The sequence below is a fragment of the Epinephelus moara genome, chromosome 19, assembly GCF_006386435.1.
Source record: "Epinephelus moara isolate mb chromosome 19, YSFRI_EMoa_1.0, whole genome shotgun sequence".
Lineage (NCBI taxonomy): Eukaryota > Metazoa > Chordata > Actinopteri > Perciformes > Serranidae > Epinephelus > Epinephelus moara.
Genome location: NC_065524.1, coordinates 17843900 through 17862431, shown reverse-complemented (window position 1 = coordinate 17862431; position 18532 = coordinate 17843900). Strand labels below are relative to the sequence as shown.

Genomic DNA, 18532 nt, shown 5'->3' with positions numbered 1-18532 from the left:
GTTTAATAGTCCTGCCATTGTATGGTAAATGGAAATAAAGCAAAGTGATCTTGCATGATTAACCAATATCTGTGTCAGGCCACATAAAGTATATTTTGAACAACAAGCTGCTTATAATCAGTTCGCAGGCCATGATAAGCACCCAGACAGGACTTTGGACATGCCTGCCCTACATGTCTGGCACATAGAAATGTTCAGTTGGTTGCAATCTAATCTCTCAAGACAGATTCTGCAATTTACATTGTAGAATCTGTCAGCAGCCCTGTGTGAAAGACGCTTTGAGGCTTTGAGGCTTTGAGGCTTTGAGGCTTTGAGTTTGAATGATGCTGCGCTTTAGCCAATCACAATGAACACAGTGTACAGGGAAGCAGTTAGAGCTACAGGCTACAATGAGGCTAAAAACAGAGTTCAAGTGACGTTTTTCAAACAACTTTTTATGTCGGGGCTTCAAGACACTTGGATCACTATGGACGAGCAGTATGGAGATATTTTGTGGTTTCAATTATGTGTTTTTGGACGTTTGAATCTGGGGCGCCGTAAGATAGATAATGGCTAAATTTTCATTTTTGGGTGCACTCTCACTTTAACTCCCAATGCCTCAGTGTTCCTATTTAGAGGCCAACAAGAGTGTGGTCCTACTGTGCAGCTTTGAGGTTTACATGTATGCCATTGTGATTATGGTGCTTCTCTGTATTAACTCCTGAAGGAAATAACTGTGTTTTCAGCAGCTAAATGCTGCACTATGTTCACAAGCAAGGTGTTAATTTTGTCTGTCTGCTGTTTGGTAATGAGCAAGTAGTGTACAGTGGGATTTTAGAGGTGTTTCACTGAAAATAGCAGCCTGCTATAGCATAATAAGGTTAATGAATAAGTTTGCCAGTAAAGATTATTGATTCCTCATTGCTGCACTGTCTTAAACACTAAATAAACTTGCATTTCTGCTGTCAAGTGCATTAGACCAACAGTTTCATATAACTACCCAGCTGTGACCAGGGTGTTCAGTTGATATTAAGCTTGACCACCAAAACAGAAAGAGAAATCTTTGCCTTTCTTTGCATTAAATAGTGTAGTACATTTTGGAATAATAAATGACATGCATAAGTAAAAATCATTTTAAAACCCTTAATTCACACATAACTATCAAGTTCACATGCTGAACTGCTGCGTATAAAAGTCCCTTGTAATTACCTTTTGATGTCATCATGTGTGACGTCCACATTGTACAGGTACAAGTATAGAGATGGCCCCGATGCCAGAAGCAGAAATTTGTCCAGGTAATAAAACTGAGCACTTCTTATGGGTTTGGAGAACATACTGTCACCCTGAAGGAAAAAAAGAGAGACAAAAATAAAGACGATCTCTTGAAATTATTGAGACATTTGTGATGCAAGAAAATATATTAATAATATAGTTAATTTAATAATAAGAATAACTATTTAAAACTTTTTTCTTATTGAAAACATCACTGTACCTCATGTTGCCTGAAGTGATTCAAAGTAAAGTCACGGCTGAATTCTCAAAGCAATAAAAAGCTGTACTGTAATTCTAAGTGCTGTGCATCTCTATAGCTTTTTAATTGCTGAAAATGATACATGCAACACCCTCAATTTTGGAGAGATAATCTGAACATACTGTCTGTCATTAAAATGGCATTAAAAGGTAAACCATTGAAAGGTTGACCATGTATGTCTTGAATGTTTGCTGTAACAACAACCAACATCTCCACATTTTTGTCTCTTTATAGGTCATACTGAAATTCTTCTACACCATGTGGAAAAAGAGACTCAAGAAAATCTGTGCCACAAAAGGAGGGAGTGAACTCACAAAAAAAGCATCCTATAGCGCAGTATCATCGTTGCCCTTAACCCTTAAACTGCAACGTTAGACTGCATCGAGGCAAAAGACACTAACAGATGGGCTGTCCTGACTTTTCTTCTCTGTCGAGGTTCTGGATGTACTTATCTACCAACTATCTGACCTCTTCAGACTTCCAATGAGAATACATTTTAAGAATACGATGTGGTCATTTTTCTTTCTTTCTAGAGTTTTCAAGTATAGCCATGCAAAGCTATTTGTAATTCTGGCTCACCCCGACAAAACTCTTGTCCCTGAAAAGACTTGCATTTGTTGCCAGGTTGTTTCACAAGAACACCAAGCAGTCAAAGGCTGCAGACCCGGCCAAGCTCAAAACAATCTCACTGAGTGGAGCAAAGCAGGGGTGGTTAGCATCAAGTATGGGGAGACCCCAGATTTTGTTTGCACTTGGCATGGAAAAGCAGACACACTTCTGACTGTCCCGTTAAATGTGATACCCAGTGAAGTAAGGAGGGTCTGCATATGATCAGAGTTTTGGATGCTCTGAGTCCAGCAGATGCTTTGAATGACAAAGTCCCCATCTTTGAGCCAAGAAACACAACGTTTCATCATCCCAATTAATTTTGCTTTCTCTTTTTTAATTCCATGAGGATATAACTATTAGGAAAGGAAAAAGTGAATTAAGCAAGTTTTATATCAATATGTCAAAGATAAACTTTGAACATTACACAGATATCCCCCTGCAGAAGCTCCGTTACAAAGGTACATCAGTTTCTAATGCATTACAAACAAAACAAATCAGAGAATTTTCATCACAGCATATCTTACCTGCATTACACCACTATGTAATATAGGGCCCCCTTTCCATCAGCCTTAATACACCACACATCTATACTGTAACTTAGTCACAGAATCCAAACTTGAGGCATTATACTTTGAAAGCAGGTTCTTAAGAACAACATATTGCGTATATAGTAGCCACTGTTTCACCTCCATTCAAGTGTGGCATTGTTGCCTCATTTCCAACACTGCTATTAGGTGCAAAATCCTTCCAGAGGTCATAGCTGTCTGTGAAGACAGGAGTGGGAGTGAAAAATGTGTACTGCATGTGTCTGTAGTTATTTTGTTATACCTCTAAACCAATTTGAGTTTTAGACCTTCAGAGTGAAGACATTTTTGCAATATGAGGTCACTCTGGCTGGGCCTCATTTCACCATTTTTTTATGGTGAGGACTTAAAATAATGAGTGAGTAAAGGTTTGGTTGGACTTAGTGGTTCAGATTGGGGTGATAGAGACTGAATGAAATCCACAGAGAAAAAAGAAATAGCTACAAGTGTGTGTTAGTGAATGCATGGGACATTTACCATGATAATGGCAGGCTCTGGGCTGCCATGGGTCCAGATTCGTAGTGACTCGTCCTCTGACGCACTCAGCCACCACTGTCTGTTGAGACTCCAGCTCACACTGCTCACTGGCTTGTCATGCCCTGCTTATAAAAGAGAAGTTTAAAATTAACCTGGAATCAGCGTGTGGCTGAAACATTTACTTTTATGGTACTGTTCAGAGAGTCAGACAGAGTTAAGAGAAGAGGCACACGGTGACCCACTGGTCACCTCAACTTCTGTCCTCTTATCTCTGCTGCCCCCTTGTGGAGACTGTGTTTTCGCTGACACAGAAGCTTGACGTGGATGGATATCTTTTCTTTGCCTGTCAGGGACGCTGGGTTGCAGGCAGAATTGACTGCTCCTAGTAATACTTAAGTTTTCAATACTGTGTAAAATAGCGAGAAATTATATTTGTTCAAACCTACTTGGTCTAAAAACACAATGTGCCCTTTTCATCTTTCTTTTTCTGTCATCACCTAGGTTTTACTGTCTGACAAAAACAAGACCGCATGTACCAAATTCTTGCGTTGGAATATAGTCAAACCACCCTTTTTCTGGTAGAAGAGAACTCTTAATCAACAGTTTTGACAGTGATAGCTGAGCAAGTGAATACTTGGATTTCCCTGAAGTCTTTCATCTCAAGCCATGGATCCATTTCAAAGTATGTTAATCAGATAATAATCCCAGATAAGGCTGAACTAAATCCAATATGAGAACGAACTTCTTAGTATTATCATCCCTTTGTCTCTTATAAACATCGGGGGTAAGAACTTCACCTTGGATGGCTCCAAAATGTGAGGAGTCAATTAATAAAGCCCTATTATTAAAAATATCATGAATAATGCTTACAATGAGTCATTCCTTTCATACAAGAACACAAACATTCAAATGCACTGCAGACAAAAACACTGAGGAGGAAAATACTTTATAACCACGAGGTTTTTAAGTTATGGATATTCATGAATACTTCATGCACCTGTGTAGACAGCTGGATTGCCATTAAGGGAGGACTTGTACAATAACACCGAGCTGTCGCCAAGACCACACAGGATTTTTTTTCCGTCACCTGGGAGAGACAAGGACACACAGAATCGTTTTATCAGGATTTTTCTCATCCACAGCCATTTTATTATTACACAAATAGGGGTGACAGAAGGGGGGTGTTTTGTCTGAAGCAGAAACGTATGCTAATGTATCCTAAAATATAATTCTCTAACAACAACAATTAACTGATATTAATTCATTGCAAACCATACATCCCTAAAAAGTTTTCTCCCCAGGATTGACAAAACTGGATGCAGTAAATACCTAACTCTTTTCTGTTTGCTATACAATGCTTCAAACTCTGTTACTGCTGATGAAATATTCAAATTCAGGCTCTAACAGGACATTGAAATCCAGATGAATATAAAATGCCTTCATTCAATGCCCTCCAGTTCTATAGTAGTATCATGGAGGACTATCCTATGATCCTGACACATGATATGACCACGGGGCGCTCCGAATTTCAAGTAAGTCTTTACGCAGACGTTAGCAGGGGGTAGGACTTGTTTTGATATGTTAATATGTTGTGTTTTAAATATTATGGTCAATATTGCAGTGGCAAAATTGTCTCACCTGAATACTGAAGGCAGTGGACTGGTTTGTTGACAATGCTGAGATGAATGTGTGGAATTGTAGGTGCTGCACTGTCTGCTGGATAATCTCTGAGGAGTGAACCTCTAAATGACAAAGAAAAATACAGTTTTTATATCAACAATACCATTTTAAAACCTTCTCAGCATTTTATTATAAATGATGGGACTGCTTACGTATTTTTGTTGGACTTCTTGGAGGAAGGATTCTTCTGGATATTTGTTTTAGGCGAAAACATAGTTCTTCTGAAAAGCAAAAACCAAACATTAGACCTCATTTCATCACCTTTTGTTTTTGGATCAGGTTCATTAAACTTTATCTTTCTTGGAAAAAAAAGAAAAATGTAAGGAAGATGAAGTCACATTTCTACTCTTACTTTTCCATCAAAGTTGTTGCTCTTTACCCTGATCCAATATTTGGACAATGTAATATACTGTAAATAGATTTTTACTCCGTGAACCTACCTCGGGGCACTGCTATATCCAGATGACTTCACTTTCGAGTGGAAAACCAGCGGCTGCTCCTTTATTCCTCCTTTATAAAACAGATAAGGTCCATTAGACACAAACTGACAAACACAAGTACTCGCAATAAATCATCTACAAGAAAATAAAATATACCATAAAGAAAGAGTCCTATTTACGAATGAGTAGATGTTATGATACGAGTCAAAGGTCGAAACAGGAAAAGACTCCAGTTCATTTTTTTTTTGCATATTTAGGACACAGCTACTCATTATACTGTGGTGGCTTTTCATGGATTATACTGGGAATGGAAGATAAAATATTATTGGGTGACCACTTTGTCCTGTGAGCATGAAGTGCAAAAGCCACAAACTGGGATGGTTCACTCTGCTCCCTGTTCGCTGTCAGTGCCTTTACTATATTACAATGAGCTCACTTTTTCCACAACCATTAAAATGTGTGAGGCTTTCCAAAAGCTGTTCTCCTGTCAAATGCAGGCAAAGCAAAAAAAAAAAAAAAAAAATCACATGATATCTGAGCGGCAATTTAGGACTTAAATTGCATCAGAAAAAAAATATACTGATTTGGTTTACAGGAGTTGACTCCAACTCGATCACCTTAGCAGAAATGTCCCTAGGACTTTTCTCCCATTAACTCATCAATAAATCTAATTGACCAAAAAAACTACAGGTAAACGTGGACGAGTCAACTGTGTCTTTGAGCTCTTAAGATACAGCTCCTAAATTTCTTTCCGTTGTTACTGAACATGAACTTGAAAAACACAGACTGATTGGTAATGTAGTGCAATCCGGTCACACAGAGCCAGTAGCTTATGTCAAAACGACAGATGGCATTTAAACTACTCTGCATAGCTTTTTGAAACGAAACCCCTGATGGGAGAATCTCTGATGACAGTCCATAACCACAAGCAAACCTACAGTTAATAACTTTATATCGAGTTACACATTTCACATGTCGGTAGTTTAATTTGCTAATACATCATTAAAATTAAAAACCCCGAACAGCTAAACAAGCTCACCTCAGTGTCGACATGTTTTCCCAACACAACAATGAATTTAGTACACGTGAAACCAACCAGTCAAAATAAAATAAAAAAAGAAGCACATCTGGATCTCCTTTCAATCGTCTCTTATCTGGAAATGCTTTTCATCTTTGATCAGCAGTGCCAGTATTCCCTCCAGTTTTGGCCTGAAGGGTATTTTCTTGTTAAGTACATTTGACAACCTCTGAACGATTAATCTTTTCCCTTTTCGTGGAGTTTGAAGCGAAACGTGAGTTTGTCTAGATACATGTTGTTTCCTTATCTGTTCAGAAGGATAGTGCTGTTGATACTGTTCATGCTGTGCTGCTGTGACGGCAAGTCTCGTCTTTCCTTAGTTCAATTTAAGATTTTTTCCAAGAAGAGGCCTTCATTGATAGATTAAGCCTCTCCTGGTGCTTCCTAATGTGTTTATTATGAATATATCATGTTCTGTTCTTTCTTTTATCTGTATTTATACTTCGTTACTGTTTCTGTTGTTCTTTTTCATCATCATTACTGATGATTCTTTTATGTATTGACTGTCTAATCTGATTTTGTGAAGTGTTCCTGTCCAGGCAATGGTAAAAGCTTTCATAGATCTGGTTCAACTGGCATTGTATGACATCAATCAGCAAGACAGTATAAAAAAGTACATAATAAATGTACTTTTGCTTTTTCATCTTGAGACTAAAAGGTCTTGTGACACTGGTCACTCACATGTAGCAGTGTGCTGTCACTGTGTTGTGTATGAGGTGGTGTACTGGAGGTAGCTTTTGATCCACAACAGATTACATGCAGGAAACTAAGCGTTTTAGGCCAGAAATCTAATTACCTGGCAACACAATCACTTGGCATTGCTCAAAAGCCCTATTAGCCCCCTGCTGATATATATTGGTCATTTAGTTTTATGGGGCAGTAAAAATCTCATAATTTACGCTGACTTTACACTAGATGCTATTTGAAGCAAAGTGAGAGTTTCAGACAAATTTCCAAGTGGAGTCATTTCTGCATAAAATCACAGAGGTTCCTTTTACAGCTCTTATTATGTAAGCCTTAGCCTAAACTGTAACCATTACAGGAAAAACGTTTCATAATATTGAAATTTATCAGTCTAGCTCAAAACATTAGGATGTTTACCTTCTGATGAAATGACTAAAGACGCAATAAATGATTTGTATTCAGGCCTGTACCTGTAGGACTAAAAACTATAAGTGGCTGTTTAGATGTTAGGGATTAACATGCAAAGACGACTTCAAATATCACATCACATTTTTGGTTTCTCTTATTTTTAAGAAGTGACAGTGCTTAGTTAGACAGTTTGAGTTGAATGCATTAAAAGGGACAAGGCTCAGGCTAGGCCCGGAGTTTATTCTAAAATAAACCACCAACTCTTCTTAGCAGTTCTCAGAGAAGAGAAGATGGGAATAGTCAGACCTCCCTCTGAGTTAGCTATTGAATGCGGCCCAAGAAAAAGAAATAATCCAAGCTTCTAAAAATGTGTAAACCATAGCAGGTATATATGTCTTTAAGATATTATTTTGACTGTAACCAGAGTCTCTGGTATGAGTTATTGCCTTACTGACCTGTGAAAAGTGGGTCACACAGTAGGAGAAAGGAGCGAGAGTAGAAATAAAAAGGTATTGGAGGCACGGTAACTGAAGACTGACAGAATTTACGGATATGGAGCCAAACTAAGGGTCTGACAGCAATAGAAATCATGTAGCACCTGAAGAATATGCTGGCCATGTGGAACATGTGCGTAACATACAGGGTGGAAATGTAGCTATGTGAATAAAATACTAACCACAATATAAAGCTTTAATAGGGAGCTAGATCCCCTGAACAAAAAGGTACTCTGTACAGTAGTTGCTGTAAAGCAGTGACTGATAGAATAATTGTTAGAAGCATGAAAAACTTTCCTCTTTCATTCAAATGAAGCTCTAGCCAAAGTTCAGTCAAGACCAAAATTTTCAAATGCTTAGGCCTGTAATTTATTTCCCATACCATCTGGCATTCGCTCCTCACACACATGCTCACTCGCAATGTCTTGCTGTCAGTGTCTGGGGCTGTCAATTGAGATATCTGCCGTTTTATCAGGTGATCACATTTAACCAATAACACAGCGACACACATTCATTGTTAGCCTATCATCTTATGGCTGTCTTTTTAAATATCTATCTGCCTTTAGTGCGTTTATGTTGCAGTTCTTTGCACCCTCCAACTCTCCATCATCGCCTCATCAGCCTATTAGTCTCATCAGCCACCACCACCATCTCCAGTGTCTAGACTCTTGCTGCTGCACAGGGCAAACGCCACTTGATTACAAAAATCTCCCTGTAGAGTCTAAATGCCTGAGTCTGCCTGTCAAATCTTAATCATCACATACTGTCCATTAATCTGTACACCTATTTTCTCTATTAAACAATTAACTTTACTTAATTTATCTATCAGCCTATCATATCAGGCTGCAGACCAGCGTTCAAGACCAATAAGATATCGCTACCTTTTAGGATAGTGCCACGAAAGTGATTGTTCTTTGGAAATCAAATTGGAAAATTGGATTGGTCAAGGCCTCACAGTCCCCAGTGTCTCACAGAAACTAGCAAAGCAGATAAGACTGACATTAATGCTTAATGTGCTATGAAATGTCGAAATGGGTTGATGTCTTGCAGCAGTCATAAAGATGATACTGTAGATGAGCAGCAAGTATTTTTACATAAATCAAAACCTATCTCTCCTTTTGAAATTTTAGACATTAGCGACATCTTCGGACAAATGAAGGTGCCCCTTGTCTATGGTTACAGAAAAACTTGCAGAAAATGTTAGTGTGTTAGTTCCATCTGTATTTTTATGCTCCTTATATTACTGATTTATTTAAATAAAGATAAATAAATAAAAATAATAAAACTGACTTGAACTCACATACAAAGCGAGTTTTGAACATGCAATTGAGGCCATTCATCGCCAATTGCTACTTTAGTAGTCCCCTGGTATCCTCACTATAAAACAGCTTAATTCAGGCAACAGCACTTCAGACAAGTGACATCATGCATAAAGTAATGGCAGCTGATTATCATCATCTCAAGAAGCCAAGAGTCCAGGTTGACTTCATGATTATGTAACGTGGCAGTGTGACATGACAACAGATATCTAATCTGCCCTCACAGTTCTTTTTAAAAGAGCTGCATCTGACTTGTGCCAGACTTACAATGGAAGAACATTAACCTTTCCAGAAATCGCAGAGGTTTATGGTGTAATTTGTATATAATTCTGCAGATATCCTTAAGAATATAGAGATGCATGGGGGCAGCATAGCGGGTTGCCCTAGTCCGTAAATGTTTGTGGTTTTTGGTCTGACACTGCAGTCACGCAGCACCTCTGGACTCCCCTGAAGCCCCCCTACATAGTCTGGCACTGGCAGCTCCCTTCACTCCAGCTGTGAGAGCCTATCTAATGCCAGCTTTCTCAGCAGTAGCTCTCTGCAAGAGCAACATGTAAACCACAGTATACTGTACTGTAGTCTCCAGCAGAATAGTTTCTTGCTGCCAGGTCCTAATGATACACCAAAGAACCACAAATAGGCTCACTTTACCAAGGAATCCACGAGTGCAAGAAGAAACCGTGCAACACACTGAGCTAATCAATGACAATTTATCAGTCTAAATCTGACTGCTGCATAATTTGAGGTACCTGTCTAAGTTGCAAATGAGATGTGAAGGGAATTTCATTATAAATGTCACATCCATGGATGGATTATAAGACAGTGGGCCCCTGGGCACAGATATACAAAATGCCCTACCACCTCTTCTATAGGAACAAGACGCACAGACTTTGTAGTTATTGTTTTGTGTCTTTGTAATTATTGTGTGTCTCTTTGTGGTTGTGTTGCCTCTCTTTGTAGTTATTTTGTGTCTCTTCCTGGTTGGTACATGTTAATTTGAGTAACATTTTGCAGATGGGGGCCAAGGCATTCCCTGACACTTTGGAACCCTGGCCTTATGCCCGACAGGCCCGTTCAGTAATCAATCCATGGCCACATCAACAACCCCCGCAATGCAAAGCACGGAATCTTTTCCATCCTCAACATTTACAGATAATGAGCAGGTTCTGCTGTTACTTCTTGTGTTAGCCAAATAGACTTTCTATAAACCTACATTAAGCACAACTTAAGAGAATCATCTTTGTCCAAGCAAAACAGACATCGAGCCAGACATGGAGTGAACTATAAAATGGGTCATACTTTTAAAACCAAACAGCAGTAGCTCCCTTTATATTTTATGTGCATGAGCCTAAGTGAGAGGGGAGTGTGTGTTCAGTTGCTGACCTTTCTTTTTAGGATGCTCGGGCTCCTTCTTCTTTAACTGAGCATTCAGGGGAGATTCAAGCAGCGGAGGAGAACTGAAAACAAGGGAGGGGTGAAATGGGGGAAAAGAGTTACTGGAAATGAAGGAGCAAAGCATTTTCCAGTGTAGTGGATTGTTAGTTCTTCTAATTCTCAGTACTATGATACAGTTGACTCGTGAAAAGCCAGATGGCAAGAATAGTTATAATATGCTAAGTTAATGTGGAAATGTCAGAGTCAGAGGGAGTTACAGGCAGGAGGACAACTGGAGAACAGACCACACTTACTGTATATGTCCTATTGCTGGTGAGGTCAGGTGACCAGTGTCTAAGAGAAAGCAACTTAAGTCTACAGCTGCACTGTTTTTGCACATTTTAACAAGCTGACATGATTGTGCCTCGGCTCATAAATCGCACATTTGTTAAAGTAGAAAAACACATAACGCTGATGAAATTATCAGTATTTATTGGTGCTGCTGGATTTTGCTAAATAATCGTTTATGGAGGTACAGGTAATACCTGAATGAATTTCATTCCTTCCCCGAGGACAATTTTAAAATGTTGGCATTTATAAAGCGATGTTATTGTGAGAGTAATAAGTATGATTCTCTGGATTAGGGAGTACATCCAGTTCGGACAGCTTTATTAAACTAATGTGGATTTAAAAGCTTAGACGTATAAAAAATGTTCACAGAATTTAGTCATTCACGGAGCAGAGCAGTTCCTGGCTGGAACCAAATGATTACGTGAGCTACAGAAAAGCAGTTGTTTTTCTCTTGTGTCTTTTGTGGACTGTTTCCTGATATGAAGTGAGCTACTGCCACTGAATAAACAAACAGAATAACTGAATATAATTTACAATACAAGTGGCTGAGAATATACCAATGTTGCATCCCAGAATATTTGCCTTTAACTCCTGGTTTACCTCGGGAACACTGAAAAACCTTCACCGCATGCCCAGGCCCTCTCGAGGTCACACAGACGTAACTCCAACAGGACCACACATGGAGTGAGCAAGGAGCTCACTAAAAACACCATCTGTGTGACAGGGAATTCGACGGTTAATTATTATTTAAACTATTTTGATCCATAACTTTCAAAACAGAAATTAAAAATATATGTTCATGAATAATGTTGAGGAAAATAGAGACAATGGTAAGTCAGGGTGTTTACGCTGTGCTAAACCACATAATTGCTCCTTTGTTGGAACAGAAAAACATAATTTTCCTTCAGGAGGCACACCACATTCAAATCTAGTAAAAACATATATCCCACAGAGTGGATGGTGAAAAAATAAAATAGTAATAGCAGCACTATAAAAATACCAAAGGTTAAGTAGAGGAGCACCTTCAGACATTCACAATTAGTATAGGAAACAAAATGAAAATTACACAGTTATCGGGTTATGTACTGTAACATGAATTGAGTTCAGTGGTTCTTATTAATATAAAAATGACTATTTTTTAAATAAATTCAGTAAACTTTTCTTGTAACTGTAAACTGGCAAGTTTTACCACAAATGGCAAAAGCAGCCAGGCCTAGACAATCGTCAGCAAGTGGTCTGACTCAAAGGAACACGCCAACATGAAACAAATCTAATTAGGGATCGATCACAAGCATCCTTAGTCCACACAACAACTATATCACAGGCCAATTCAATGATAGAGGTCAAGCTGAAAGGACAATTCAGTGCATTGTCTTCTTGTGACTTATCAAAATATAATTGGAGTTACTCACAGAGTTATCCCACCCTGGAGAAATTGACCATGACCCAGCCATTGCGATACTCAAGCCGGGGTAATCTAGAAGAATGAACATCAGGCATGAGTTTGGTGTCAGTAAATTCCCATAAGACATCAGTGTTTCTTATAGAATTTCTGCTAAAACGGAGTAATGGTGCACATAAATGCTTAAACATACTACAGCAGTACAGTAGCAACCGGAGAAGTCACACTACCAGCAGCCTACCTTTGAAATATAGTGCTGTTAGGAGCTCTGAGGAAGCCAGATCCACCACATACAGGCCATCTGAGCTTCCAATACATAACCAGCTGTTGTCCCTGCAGAGGCCCGCACAGAAAAGTATGGAAAAACAGTGTTACAGGATTTCCCTTAAAAGCAGATTTTTCAGATCATTTGGGGAAAGACAATGTAATCACATACTAAAGAAAAACATACTGATGTGATGGAGTGGCGAGGCACGCAGTCACCATAGGACTATAGGTTTTTATTCAAGTTTCCTCTGACTTCATGTAGTCTAAACTATGAACACGCAGCAAGATGGAAACTACTGCCAGGCAGAGCAGAAAGCTGAGTCTGAAGGATCCTTTTCATCCACTTCCTGCACTGAGCTGCATGCTGGGGCTATAATATTGTTACACAAATTTTACTCTTTAGTGCATCATTATTTTCATGCTGAGCGTGTGTTTCTGTACAGGATGGAGACAATTACAGCCATTGTGTGTGGAAATTTATGTGATTATTGCACTGTTGAAATTGTTGGTTGTGCTTATGCATTCATTGCCGTAAGCCACAATGTCTTTCTTCATTTTACAACTAGGGGGCGCCAAAGTAGGAACATTAACATTAGCAATGAAGCTGTTAGTATTTTGAATAAATGTACTGGAAATTTCAGATGACAAAGACCCACACAAAAGTAGATGGCATGTTGCATACTCAGGTGAAAAAGTCATGTTATTTGATGGTGAAGTGTAGTTTTAGTCTACAAAGAAATTATTGTTTTAAAAACAATTTGAAGTATCAGGAGGGCCATTTTTTGTCCTTGTGCATATCATACACTGGTAATCTTTTGTACTTTATTTTAACAGTAAACAGACTTCTGTGAGGTGTGTACCCAACTCTTCCAGCTGCATATTTATTACATTAATGTACCTGAGCAAAATTGTTTTAATTGTTAAAGCCAATCAAATAGAATCCAGGAAAATGTATTTCATAAATTAGACTGGATAACATATTTGTTTGGGTCAAAGTAAAGATGTAGATGATGTAAATACTGCTCGGAGATCATATGCTTTCCTTAGAACAAGAAGGAATCAACGTCCATTTCATTCCAGTGGTTCACAAAACACACAGACAGTTATGTCTGTGCTTTTTAAGTGCCTGCTTCCTGTCATAACATCAAATGTTTTAACAGCCTGAAACAGTTTATCCTACAAGCCTGCAAAGTTTCCTGTGATGTGTGAAGTTTCCTCTGACGTTTTCTGTCACTGTGTGGACACGTGCAGCGAGTAGCCCATAAAAGATGTGGCGTTTAGTTCACGAATGATTTCCAGACTTGTGTGACAGTATGACATGTAGTTTTAATGGCAGAAATGTGCAGCTATGTATTGCTTTTTCATGACAACTGTGTTTGAATTGCTTTTGTAATACTTTCCTGGATCACGTACAATTTTTTACCTTGTGGAAATAGGAACAAAATTGAGCCCCTGAGAATGGCCAGAGTGTTGACAGTATCATGTCTTGCTTCAACATTAAGATTCCTTGTCACAAATGAGGTAAAACAGTTCTTCCTCGTGGTTAAGTCACATGATAGGGTCCATTAATCATATTTGAGCACTTGAGAGTGAGGTCTCTATGCTGATACTTTGAAGTCCACCTTGGACCATGTGACTTTTCCCTATGCATGCATGCATGCATCCATCCATGCATCCATCCATCCATCCATCCATCCATCCATCCATCCATCCATGCATCCATCCATCAATCCATCCATCCATCCATTGTGTAACTGCTTTTTTAGGCTTGCCAATTCAAAGGAAATGTTCCTGGACGTCAGACAACATTAACAAATAGCATCAGGTTATCACTTCTGTAATTACTACAGCTAAACACAATCTATGTGGTATTGCCCATCGCTGGGTGAGGAGTATCCTGTGGTAACCAGGCCCAGAAAACAAAAACAAGTTTCTCAGTATTTATGAATTCTACAAAGATTATTCACTTACTTTTCACGATCACTACTGGTGCCAGTGAATGAGCAACAAAGAGCCATTCTGAGGACAGGTTTTGAAGTCTCTACGTTATCTACAGCTGATCGTTCTGCCAACTCTGGAAGAAAATATCAAAATAGAAGTGTAAAAATAATTAATTCTAACTGATATTTTCCTTCAGTCATGTTGCTGAAAAGAGATAAAGGATTTATGAAATCGAATTTGACCAAAATCAATCACAAAGCCTATGGTAGATATACTCTCTCTGCATTCCCAATGGCATACTTTTTCTTTTACAATTGAGATATACAACTTCATCCTAACACTGACCCTCCGAACTTTGACCCTCTTGCTTAACATTATTACTTAACATTACCTTGGAGATACAAAAGTGTTCAAGTTGAGTTTAACTTTTAAGTAATAACGGCATACCTTGTAAATTCTAGCATGCAGTATTATATTCACACACAAAAAAAACCCCATCATATATAAACAATTCCTATGCCTAATATTACTGTCTATTCAACTGGTCATTAGTCACTTGAATGTGCTGTCATCTGTCATTGTAGCTACTGTCAGCTGTCAATAAGCTGTGATCTATTTGCAGCTCAGTCGATGTGATGTTTCTTCCACTGCACAAAGGACTGTGGGTCAGAATAGCCAAAAGAGCATGCTGGCTTGCACACTGCAAAATGCAACAGGATGTAGTAAGACATTCTGTATTTTTGGCATACTGCATTTGACATACTATGTTTTGGAACATACTGAATTCTTTTCTGTCATATTAAATAGTAGGGCAGTGTAGTAAACAGTATGGCAGTATGGAAAACTGGAACGCACAGAGCCTCACTGTTTGTTTAATAGACCAGTGACGTCACCTGCTTGATGGCTCACAGTCCCTTTGTGCATTTGATGTCTTTTTTCCATCTTCTGGAGGTCCATTTTGGTCACCAGGTCACACTTGTGGTCATCAGGGAGAGAAAAGCACCACAGCTAAACCAAACAGGTAGAGTTGTGTTACACAGCGTGTGGAATTTCTTCTCTGATAGTGATTATGAGCTATCGGTCTGTGTGCCTCAGTGACTAACCTGTCCATCAACTGAGCCAGTGATAAGGTGCTTGTTCTCCTCCAAAAACAACACACTGAGCAGTGGAAAGGCTAAAGAATTGAAGAGAGAGAGAATAGGATATTTTCAATCATTTTGCAAGGCAGCAGCCACCATATAAAACATGACACTAAATTATTTTATTTATTACTCCTAAAGTTTGAACAGATTGTAGTCAGGCCGCACCATTACTTAAAGATATAAATATGTATGCTTGTAGTTATATCACACACTAACAGATCCCAATTTCAAAGAGATCACACTAATTCTGCTATCTCTGCTATACAAAGTCAATGAACTCATGCCTTTATGTGCATGAATGTCAAATGAATGATTAATGTTGTAGACAGGGAAATTAATTTCCTCCAACAAGATTTGTAACAGTGATACCATACCGGAAAGCACAAAAGACTGGTAGCAAACAGCTTCGGTTTTTAAATCCCACACCTGAAAAGAGACATGGAAAAATACTTTCTAGTTATTTAAACTCAGTTACAGGGCGTGCAGTATTTGGCATTTGGTATAAATCATAAGTGTGAATATTTTTGAGTGTATCATTTAGGAATTATAATTCAGTACCTTAAAAGTGCGGTCCTCTGATGTGGTAACAAGAATGTCTTTATTCCAGGGACAGAACTCTGCGGATGTTAAAGGTCCAAGATGGCTGGTCAAGGTAGAGATCACATCATGCTCCTATTGTGGAAAACAACAATAAAACCTGGATAAGGTGGAGTGGCCTGTAATCGCTATAAAACCATTATGACCACACAATATCACATATCTTTTAATAAGGATGCATTGTGACACATTTCCAATAACTCATAGGAAAATGCAACAAAGTACGTTATTTAGGTACAGTATTTGCAATCCATGAAAGTAATCGATAGTAACATACTGAGCCAACACATGAGCCCAAATGTATTCTGTGAATGTTTATGTGCACCAAGGAAAACTGTGAAAATGTGCAATATCTTGTACCTTTGAGCTGAGAATATATACAGTTGTTCCTGAGCATGCTGCCACTCGTTGATCAGAGAAGCAGAATGAAAGGTGGACGACTTCACCCAGTAAAGTCCCGATAACTCTTCCCGCTGCAACTTTACCTGCAAACAAATCAATTAGTCTGTTTATATTCAAAGCAGATGAAGTTCATGACCACAGTAAACATAAGTGACCTATCTGGTAATATTTCACTAGATGGCAGGGTTGTTAAGATTTTCACTCAGGGAAATAATCATGCTTGGTGCAGCATACATGATATGACATGTGCCACATGGTTGCTCCATAATTAAGCGGAGAAGACAACTGACCACATTTGGACTCTTTATTTCAATGCACTGCAGACATACAGAATTATTTCCTCACCCGCCTGTGTTTTCTTCTGGCACAGTTCAATATCCCAGGCAATGATATAGTCAGCAGAGGCAGAGCAGAGAACAGGTCCACTTCGTTTCCCAAAGGTCATGGCAGTGATCTCACCATGGTGGCCAGTTAGCAGCAGAGGCTGGGGAAAAACAGACTCATTAACAATACATTATGATGAGTTCATTGTATCTGTGGCTCCAAGATGATTGATGATTGAAGTCATTAAGAAAGTCATTTTCTCCATCTTAAAAAAAAAAGAAATATAAATTTAATCACCAGGCCTACATTGATAAACACTTTATTGTTTTCCCAGATTGTGGCCTATTTTGTAAATATTAAGTATTATTTTTGTCAGAATTTTAAAATAATGTGTCATATGACATATAACATTCAGCCTATATTTACAAAACAAATAGGCTGTAGCTAATGTTAAAAATAATGTAAAAAGGCATATTCAGATACACAATACACATGAGGACTAATACTAACCTAGTTATCCCTCACTACAAGTGCAGTGTAGCTACCATAGCTAGCTAACGTTAGCTAATGACATTCCTAATAAAAAAATAAAACTTAGAGAGGGTTTTATGCAAACAAGTAACAAAAACAAACCTGCTGCTCTACGTCCATGATACTGTAAATCAATATTTCCTTGCCATGCATTGGTATAGCACAATAAGAGTGACAACATGCTAGCTGACAGTGTGACAGGAGTCTATCACAAGTCAAACTGAGCTTCTCAATCACCATCTTTTCTCCTGCCAGAAAAAACGTCGGTGTAGTGCGTTGCCGCCAACGAATATAGCGTTAATTAACTTCGAAAACGCGGAGTCATCTTTAAATACATGCTGTATTTCATTTACTTCTGTTTTATAAGAGATAAGTAGGGCTAAAGTTACGAGGAGAGGTAGTTTCTTCTTCGCCCAAGTTTCAGGTGGACATGGACAGACGCCGGTTGCTAGGACACCGACGTCTACATCAATTTCCGTTACCTCAGATCGTCTATAACAAAGCGACATTTCACACACAAGTTAAAAAACTAACCTTGTAAAGGTAAATGTGCGCTACCTCTCAACTTGTTTCTTTGATAAGATAAGCATCATCAACACTTCAGTTATTTTGAGTGTTTTCAGCATTACACTTTACTAGGCCTGGGGGTACATTTATTTGTTTTGAGTAGCGGTGAATTATTTGACCTCACTGGTACTTGGAAGTACGGTCAGAGTGAGACTCTGTATCAGATCAATGTGTTCTTGCTTCTTGTATCTCTGCATTTGACCACAAGATGGCGCCCACTGCTCACCTGTAGTACCTGTAAAGTGGCATTTTATCTTCTATACCATACATCACTACAGTAGCCTAATGAGAATGTATTTTCTGTTTATTTTCCATTAGAGATCCATCATCAGACTGTAATTTGTGCCGATT

General features: G+C 38.6%; 1 protein-coding gene across 1 annotated transcript in view; it reads right to left on the bottom strand.

Annotated features, from left to right (window-relative positions):
* wdr27 (WD repeat domain 27) overlaps positions 1-17854 on the bottom strand; it is a 48798-nt gene extending 30944 nt beyond the window's left edge. Inside the window, exons 1-18 of the mRNA XM_050071467.1 lie at positions 17717-17854; positions 17105-17243; positions 16718-16842; positions 16319-16432; positions 16135-16186; positions 15722-15792; positions 15512-15626; positions 14649-14751; positions 12652-12743; positions 12421-12485; positions 11609-11721; positions 10667-10740; positions 5301-5370; positions 5013-5081; positions 4819-4922; positions 4178-4267; positions 3181-3302; positions 1189-1322 (exon numbers count right to left, since the gene is read on the bottom strand). Coding sequence (XP_049927424.1) covers positions 1189-1322; positions 3181-3302; positions 4178-4267; positions 4819-4922; positions 5013-5081; positions 5301-5370; positions 10667-10740; positions 11609-11721; positions 12421-12485; positions 12652-12743; positions 14649-14751; positions 15512-15626; positions 15722-15792; positions 16135-16186; positions 16319-16432; positions 16718-16842; positions 17105-17243; positions 17717-17854 — 1790 coding nt within the window. The remainder of the gene's footprint in view (positions 1-1188; positions 1323-3180; positions 3303-4177; positions 4268-4818; positions 4923-5012; positions 5082-5300; positions 5371-10666; positions 10741-11608; positions 11722-12420; positions 12486-12651; positions 12744-14648; positions 14752-15511; positions 15627-15721; positions 15793-16134; positions 16187-16318; positions 16433-16717; positions 16843-17104; positions 17244-17716) is intronic.
* Between the last annotated feature and the right edge of the window lie 678 nt (positions 17855-18532).